The sequence below is a fragment of the Typopeltis vanoorti genome, chromosome 1, assembly GCF_054136105.1.
Source record: "Typopeltis vanoorti isolate ZY-2024b chromosome 1, IOZ_Tvanoo_1.0, whole genome shotgun sequence".
NCBI classification, from domain to species: Eukaryota; Metazoa; Arthropoda; class Arachnida; order Uropygi; family Thelyphonidae; genus Typopeltis; species Typopeltis vanoorti.
Genome location: NC_143549.1, coordinates 173610715 through 173619865, shown reverse-complemented (window position 1 = coordinate 173619865; position 9151 = coordinate 173610715). Strand labels below are relative to the sequence as shown.

Below are 9151 nucleotides of genomic sequence, written 5' to 3'. Positions count from 1 at the left end.
TACTTAAAACGGCTTTATTTCACCGATGGAAAAGAAAATAAAACAGGTCACTGTCTTCAACCATATGCGGATTTTTCCTGGAGCGCATGAGAGCGAATATGGAGAATACTAGTGAATGCAACATACGTTAGACGCATGCGCCGATTTTGCTTTTAACCGAAATATGTGTCAGCTGAACAAGAAACATTCTTCCATGTGTGGCAGAGACAGGTAGTAGTACTAGTAGACCACGTTTAAGTTATTTTAAAGTTTCATTGTTTAAACACAAAGTGAACGAAATGGCACGTAATGTTCTATGCGTTATTTTTCTATTTCTGTTTCAAATAGTTGTTAATAGCACAGATTTCTTTCCTTCTGAAAGGACTTTTAATTCTTCCACGACTGCACCTTTTGTAAAAACAGTTCCGGAATTAAAAAATAAGGCATATTTAACAGCAAGATTGACATCTCCCACAGAGTCACCAAATGAACAATCGGAAATGAAATATTATGATTTAGTGCATCAGCGATGGAAGAAGTTTAAAGAAATTGCATCCAAGAGAGCAGACGAGTTAGTTCGAAAGATGCTACCACTACTTTTAAAACTGAACTCAGAAGTGCATATGTCAGGAAAATGTACTGCTGGTTTATTGAAATTTGTATCAGGAATCAGAGAATTAAAAGACTGGGCTATTCGAAGTAAGTAATAATATATATATCTAATAAACTATAGGCACATAAATTTTAAAATTATAAGGTGCATTTTACAAATGCATTAAAAAAAACTGGAATGATATATATATATATATATCAGGAATCGGAGAATTAAAAGACTGGGCTACTCGAAGTAAGTAATAACAATAATATATATATATATATATATATATATATAGTTTTATGAAAAAAATTGAATGACTAGAACCGAGATTTAATTAAAAAGGTTTTAATATAAACACACTACTAGTTTCGGCCTGTAACAGCCTTCTTCAGGTGACATTATAAAAGAAAAAACACTAAACATTGAGGGTTAAAAGACTATGAACAACATAGACAGTCTTTATACATAATTAGCATTAAAACGTTGTAGTTGTATTTGAAGCTGTTCTTTCATTTGTTGCATTGTTGGGAGAGTGCGTGCTTGCTGCATCACGTGAACGCCAGTACATGATTACAGCTGAATGATTATCCGAGAGGTTGTAGCTTAAGTTGTTATTTAGATGAACAGGATTGAAGATGATTTCTCTCGATTCCACAATTTTTCTCTCTATTTCGTCACTGCAACGGAAGATGTTAGTAGATTTTTCCCAGCAGACTTTGTGACTTTGGTTATCATCATTAGGATTAGCCGAGAAGAGGATATGACTTGATAATGCACTTGCTCGCTGTCTCTTGTAAGTAATGTCTCTCATGTGTTCTTCCATACGCATTTCGACAGATTTGTTTGTCTGCCCGAAATAAGGAATATCGCAGTCACATAATATTTTATATACGCCAGGGTATTTGAGTTGATGATGACAAGGTTTTGGGTGGCTAATTAAGGAACGGATCTTTGGAAGTGGAGTGAACAAGGTTCTGATATTGTATTTTTTTAGAACTTTTGCTAATTTATGTGAAACAGTACTTATGTAAGGAATAGATATATTGCTTTTGAATCTATTTGTTTCTTCTGAGTGATGACTGGGAGGATTAAGAAAGAATTTGTTAATGATTTTCTTGGAATATCCATTAACTTCGAAAGAAGTTTTCAGATGGTTTATTTCTGTAAGCAGTTCATTTGGATCATCAAGAAGAGAACGGGCTCTATGTCCCAAGGTGGAAATTATTCCAAGCTTATGAGGAGGGAAATGATGGTATCTTTCCTAAATTTATATGCTTTAAAGAAAACATAACAACTGAACGTGCGAAGAGAATCTATCATAAAGCTAAATTAGACCTACTGTCTGAAAGAATATCGGATACTAAACGCACTCTCGCTTTTCTTTTCAATAAAAAAAGAACCATAGCTGAAATACTGGAAGAATCTCTAGATAATGAAAGTTGACATACCTTTAATACATACTGTGAATCTCAAGCAGCCAGAATACAATATAATAACAAAGTAAATCTTATAAGAAAATTTGAAATGTTAAAGAGATTACAAAATAATAGGAACTCAAAACCACACATCAATATTGACAAAGTCGTTATCAACAAATCCTCCTATATACTTTCAGATGTAGAACAAAGCATCCTTAGTAAAGGTCTAAACTTCATTCCTTCCCCAAAATTAATACCAAAGGAAACACTACTTACAAAAATAGAAAGAGCTGCTTCTTTTCTCCCTCCACAAGATGCAAACCTTGTACGTATTGAATCAATCTTTATTATCAATAACGCAAAACCACCTGCACACAACATTACTTCAACTGAACGCAAAGCTATTAAAAGTTTAAAAAACAACAGAGATATAATCATCCTCCCTGCAGATAAAGGAAATGCAACAGTCATCATGAACTCCGAAGATTACAAGAATAAAATGATCGAATTACTACATAATGATACCTACTCAATACTTGAGAGAGATCCAACTCGTGAACTTCAAAATCGTACAAACAACTTATTAAAAACAACAACTGAATTATCCCGAAACGTCCGTTTATCTCTACGCTCTCTCCATCCGTTAATTCCTCGCATATATGGTGTTCCTAAAATCCATAAAGAGAACACCCCATTACGCCCAATTGTAGAAGGTATCGATTCTCCTACATACAATCTTTCAAAATACCTTGCCAAATACCTCAAAAGTTTTTCAGGGAAATCACCTTCCTTTATCAAGAACACTACAGAATTTGTTACATACATCAAGGATATTACAGTTGATGAAAATGACATCATGGCTAGCTTGGACATAACTTCTTTGTTCACTAATGTCCCAACAGATGAAGTCCTAACATTACTCAAGGACAAGTTATCCAAAAAAATGTTAGCCTTGCTTACACATTGCATCAGGTCCGGTTACTTCAAATTTCAAGATAATATATACAAACAAAATCATGGACTGGCTATGGGTAATCCTTAATCTCCTGTTCTTGCAAATATTTAATTAGAAGATTTTGAAACCAAGGCTATCTCTTCCTTTATTTTAACACCTAAAGTTTGGAAACGTTATGTGGATGATGTCTTCATTGTTTGGAGCCATGGACATGAATCCCTTATGGTTTTTCTCGAACACCTCAATAGCCGACATCAAAGTATTAAGCTTACTGCTGAGCTTGAAACGGATAATTCCTTGCCTTTTCTTGATGTCAAACTGACTCGCTCTTCTGCTGGTAAACTAAAAATATCGATATATAGAAAACCCACACATACCAACAGATATCTGCACAGTCAATCCTATCATTTCCCTCCTCATAAGCTTGGAATAATTTCCACCTTGGGACATAGAGCCCGTTCTCTTCTTGATGATCCAAATGAACTGCTTACAGAAATAAACCATCTGAAAACTTCTTTCGAAGTTAATGGATATTCCAAGAAAATCATTAACAAATTCCTTCTTAATCCTCCCAGTCATCACTCAGAAGAAACAAATAGATTCAAAAGCAATATATCTATTCCTTACATAAGTACTGTTTCACATAAATTAGCAAAAGTTCTAAAAAAATACAATATCAGAACCTTGTTCACTCCACTTCCAAAGATCCGTTCCTTAATTAGCCACCCAAAACCTTGTCATCATCAACTCAAATACCCTGGCGTATATAAAATATTATGTGACTGCGATATTCCTTATTTCGGGCAGACAGACAAATCTGTCGAAATGCGTATGGAAGAACACATGAGAGACATTACTTACAAGAGACAGCGAGCAAGTGCATTATCAAGTCATATCCTCTTCTCGGCTAATCCTAATGATGATAACCAAAGTCACAAAGTCTGCTGGGAAAAATCTACTAACATCTTCCGTTGCAGTGACGAAATAGAGAGAAAAATTGTGGAATCGAGAGAAATCATCTTCAATCCTGTTCATCTAAATAACAACTTAAGCTACAACCTCCCGGATAGTCATTCAGCTGTAATCATGTACTGGCGTTCACGTGATGCAGCAAGCACGCACTCTCCCAACAATGCAACAAATGAAAGAACAGCTTCAAATACAACTACAACGTTTTAATGCTAATTATGTATAAAGACTGTCTATGTTGTTCATAGTCTTTTAACCCTCAATGTTTAGTGTTTTTTCTTTTATAATGTCACCTGAAGAAGGCTGTTACAGGCCGAAACTAGTAGTGTGTTTATATTAAAACCTTTTTAATTAAATCTCGGTTCTAGTCATTCAATTTTTTTCATAAAACTATGTATGTTAACAGAGTCAATGATCATTCTGCCATATATATATATATATATATATATATTAGGGTTATATTTATATATATTATATATTAGGATTACCAAGTAATTTTATAAACTTGGTTATTTTACTCCTAAATGCTCAACTGAATACCTAATGATAATTGGCGACATAAGTATAAATATTGCAAACGAATTAGGGTTATATTTATATATATTATATATTAGGGTTACCAAGTAATTTTATAAACTTAGTTATTTTATACGTTCAGGTGCAAACAGTTAAGTTTGCGCCTGAAACGTAGTTCGAGTCTAAAGGTGGTGCAACACCAGGGCAACTCATTGTAAAGGTGGTAAAGCTCTGATCATTATTCCTAGTATTTTCCATAATGTAAAGCATATCTCACTAAGAGATGTATACTGCAATACATTATGGATGGGGGTCACTACCCAGACCGGTTTCAACCTTTTTTGAGGTCTCCTCAGTGAGTAGCTAGACCCTAAATACATTATGGGTGGGGTCACTACCCAGACCGGTTTCAACCTTTTTTGAGTGTAAAAGTGAAACGGGCTCTAAAAATAAGACGATCCCGAAAGATCCCCCAACTCTGCGTTGTTCTACTCAATGACAGGCTCATCCCATCACCGAGAAGAACTTCTCAGTGTTGGCTCTACCCCGTGGCAGGCTCATCCCACCACCAAGCAGAGCCATAATCTCAACGGTGGTCCCACTCAGAGAAAGGCAAAATCCTATCCCCAAGCAGAGCCTCATGGAGTCCTCACCGGTTTCAACCTTTTTTGAGGTCGCCTCATTGAGTAGCTAGACCCTAAATATAAATATAACAAGGTTGACAATTGACAGTTGACATTTATGTCTTTAGGGGTGAAGCAAGATGCTGTTCGTATTCCCTGCTATCTGTTGTGGTTACATTGAGGGTAAAATTTACGAGCAGTTTGCTCGCCCTGAATGGGCATGGAGATTATGCTTCGCTATGGGATGCTAATATAGATTTTGGTCTTCTATATTTGAATATGTCCGTTGGATCGTATGCTGCAGCTTGCTGAACCAAATCGTTGTGATGTCTGGACGTCTTTAGGAAAAACTTGGTTGCTAAGGATTGTAGAAAAGAGAAAATATAGGGAATATTTTTGTCTCTGTGGAGTTGATTGTTTCTAACATACCACGGGGGCATTCAAAATCATTCTCAAGCACTTGTTCTGCACTCGCTGTATTTTGATAATGTTAGCGTGAAATGGAGGATAACTTTTCATCCCATACTTGGTCTCTATGAGATTTGAGTGCATCTCTTACTGCCCCATTTAATCTGTTTAGATTTATTTTATCTTGTGGTGCACACGTGTTATGGAATCTTTTCCTAGTTCTTTTTTTCTCTCTGATCAAGTTGATGATGTCTTCAGGCAAACGATCTGGCTTGCGGGCAGATTTGTAGGAGGAAGCTACCTTTATAGCAGAATTAATTTGTTGTGTGAGATTTGTAACTGCAGTTTCTACTCCTTCTTTTGTGCGTATATGAGGAACAGGTCCAATATAATCCTTGAGTGCTGCTGACAGTCTTTCCAATGCAATGTAGGAGTGAGAAGGAGGACACAGGTATTCTTGATTTTCCAGCTGTAGTAGAATTGGATTGTGATCGGATGATAGTTCATCCATAGATATGATGCTGTATTGAAGTTTAATATCCTGCAAGATAGCTATATCCAGGATGTCAGCAGTGCCGAGCGTACCGAGATGAATTGGTTCGGTGGGGCCTACCACAACAGCGTTGCTTGATCCTAAGTAATTGGAAAGGATGCAACCATTCTTGTTTGTGGTTGTACAATTCCACGCAGGATGCTTGGAATTCAGATCCCCGGCAATAATGGTGGGCTCACTGATGCATACGATGGCATTTAGATCAAAGTGAAGTAGAGATTTTTGGGGAGGGTTGTAAGCCGAGTAGATTTTCAGTTTGCCAGTGGAGCTGGTGACTACTTCTACTAGCGTGATCTCAAGGTTAGTGGTTGAAGGATTGCTCACAGAGTGGTGCTTAATGTAGATTTTAATGAAGATGGCAGTGCCGCCGCCTCTGTAGAGTAGTCTGTCATTTCTGTATAGGTGATAGCCACTTATTGTAGGATTGTCTGAGGGTCTTAAATGAGTTTCACTGATTAAAATAACATCTGGTTGATACCTATATGTGGAATCTCAGAGTTCCAGAATTTTGTTTTTGAGGCCATTTGCGTTCCAAGAACTATCTGAAGAGATGCTGGAATGAGTTTGTTACTATTCATTTATGAGAGCTGTGAGGATAACCTACGTTTCACGAAGAAATCTTTTAGTGGAGGTTTCAGTAGGGTTTGATAGGCTGAAATTTTGTAGCATGTTTGCTAGTGAGGCAGTAATAACAGCTGTTAGGTTTTTAGGTGCTGTTGGTTGATTTTGTTCTGCAATTGGTCTAATTGTACAGGTCACATCGGCATAACTTCTTGTTTGCTTTTGGGTGTCTCTATTATTGGAGGTCTCCGACCGTGGCCGCTGAGTCTCCGGTTTTGATGTCTGGGCCTCTGGTGTTCTTGGACTTTAGGAGGAGGGCTGATTGATTGCCTCCATCCGTCTGTTCTTTGGGTGCTGAGTACATCCTTTGTAGCTCGCAGGATGAGGGCCACTGCAGTTAGCACATTTGGCCGAGTTGATCCTCGGCTTTGTGCAGGTATTGGTTGGGTGGCTGTCTCCACATTTTAAACATCTATATTCTGCTCTGCATAGATTCTGGGCATGACCAAACTTCTGGCACCTGTGGTACTGCCCAGAAGATGATCTTTTACGGAGTGGTTCCGATGTGACGATGAGACCACAGACTGTTTTTAAGTTGTAGATATCCTTGTATATTTTATGAATCTCAACAAGGACTAATGGCAAGAGCGCCTTGTCTGCTTTGTACATTCTGCTGACCTTGACTGGAGGCAGATCCTGAGAATTTAGGTCAGCAGCTATTTCCGCTATGTCAGTGTCTTCACAGACACCACGAAGGACCACTTTTAAGTTTTTTTCGGAGCTGAGCACAAAGGTATGATACTGGATGCCTCTGTCGTCCAGTTCTTTGGTCAACCTTCTATAGTCTGTCATTGTTTCTGGCTGGATCTTTATGCCTTCATCCATGTTTTTGGCCTTAATGAAGCCAATATGCAGATTGGACATTGTGGATCTTAAAGCTGCCCACTTATGCTTTTCTCTAGGGATGATCGGAGGCACCTTTTCTTTGGGAGAAATAGAGGCGTCCGAACCCCGAGAATCCTGTTCCATTTCAGTATTGTCATTATGCGGTTCATCTGTTGTTCTTCGCTTTTTGCGTGCGCGCACTTCTACAAAGTCTGAAGGAGTAGAAGTCACCGATTCTATATGATCTTCAGCAACAACGTCTGAGACACATTCGGGGAGAAACGTGTCATGCAGTTTCACTTTTCCCAGCCAATTATCACTCAGCAACTTTCCTAGTCTGAGGAATTCCATGTATACTTCCTCGAATTTGGTCTCATTCAGAAGTTTTGTATTTCAATAATTTAAAATGTATTAAGACACAGATGGAGAAAGAGTAGAGTCTCGGGTGTCCCGAGCAGGTAAAGATAATCCTATGGACTTTTGAGGGTCCACTAGCAAATCCCGTAGACACTCTTAGGTGTCTACCAGCAATAAAATGTCACTATAAGAAACAAAGGCGATACTAGCGGCAGTAGGCCTAGTATCGCCCATGTAATTACAAATGACTTACTTGGATAAAGCACTATGGAAACTAAAGTAACTGTTTATGATAGCAAGCAATTAACTACTATTACTAATGAATAAGCATTTATAATAGCAAGCAATTAACTACTATTACTAATGAATAAGCATAAATAAATCGCTAAAAACATATCAATCAAATTCACAATTCATCATCAATAATACACGACACGAAACACTAACACACGAGCCGCCATCTTTTCCCCATTTTTCATATCAAGGTTTGACCATTGACCATTGACGTTACTGACAGGATGGGTGAAGCACAAGTGCTTTTCATATTCCCCTTTATCTGTAATGAGAGTTATTTGGGAATGGGAGATTTGTGAGCAATTAAGCTCGCCCTCTGAGGGCAGTAGTGTTAGCTATGATCAGTTGAGAGAAGAATAGCCTTCGGTCTTTTGTGTTTGTAGTAATCAGTCTCATTGTAATTGACAGCTTGCACGATTAGTGGGTTTGAATGCGAACTTGACTTCACGAAGAATTTTTCTGCAAGATCACGAAGAAGGGAGGAGATGTATGGAATGCCGGTTTCTCGGTGAATCTGTGAATTTCTGACGAACCACGGTGCATCCAGGATCATCCTAAGGCATTTATTTTGGATTCTCTGCAATTTTGAAATGTTTGATCTTGAAGTGTGACTCCATGCTGGTGAGGCGTAGGTGATGACTGGACGTATTACCATCCGGTAAAGAAGCAATTTATTATGTAGGTTCAATTTGCTCTTGTGGTTGATCAATGGGTAGAGCTGAGCTATGACTTTGGAAGATTTGGAACAAACGAGATTGATGTGTTTGTTGAAAAGGAGTTTCTTATCCATCAATACCCCAAGATATTTGGTCTCTGAATGCCATGGGATCTTTTGACCAGAGAGCAGGATGTCTTCTTTGTTGCAAATCTTTCTTCTTGAAAACATCATGGCTGAGCTTTTGAGGGGGTTTACTTGAATTCTCCAGTTGGTGAACCAGTTTGCTAGTTCATTGATACTTCCTTGGAGTCTAGTGATTGCTAGGTGAGGGCTGAGCGATCTGGCCATAATAGCGGTATCGTCGGCATAAAGAGCCG

General features: G+C 38.0%; 1 protein-coding gene across 1 annotated transcript in view; it reads left to right on the top strand.

The window, feature by feature from the left end:
- Window positions 1-278: 278 nt before the first annotated feature.
- Window positions 279-9151, top strand: part of LOC150110650 (nose resistant to fluoxetine protein 6-like) — a 137636-nt gene continuing 128763 nt past the window's right edge. Inside the window, exon 1 of the mRNA XM_090403925.1 lies at window positions 279-678. Coding sequence (XP_090260051.1) covers window positions 279-678 — 400 coding nt within the window. The remainder of the gene's footprint in view (window positions 679-9151) is intronic.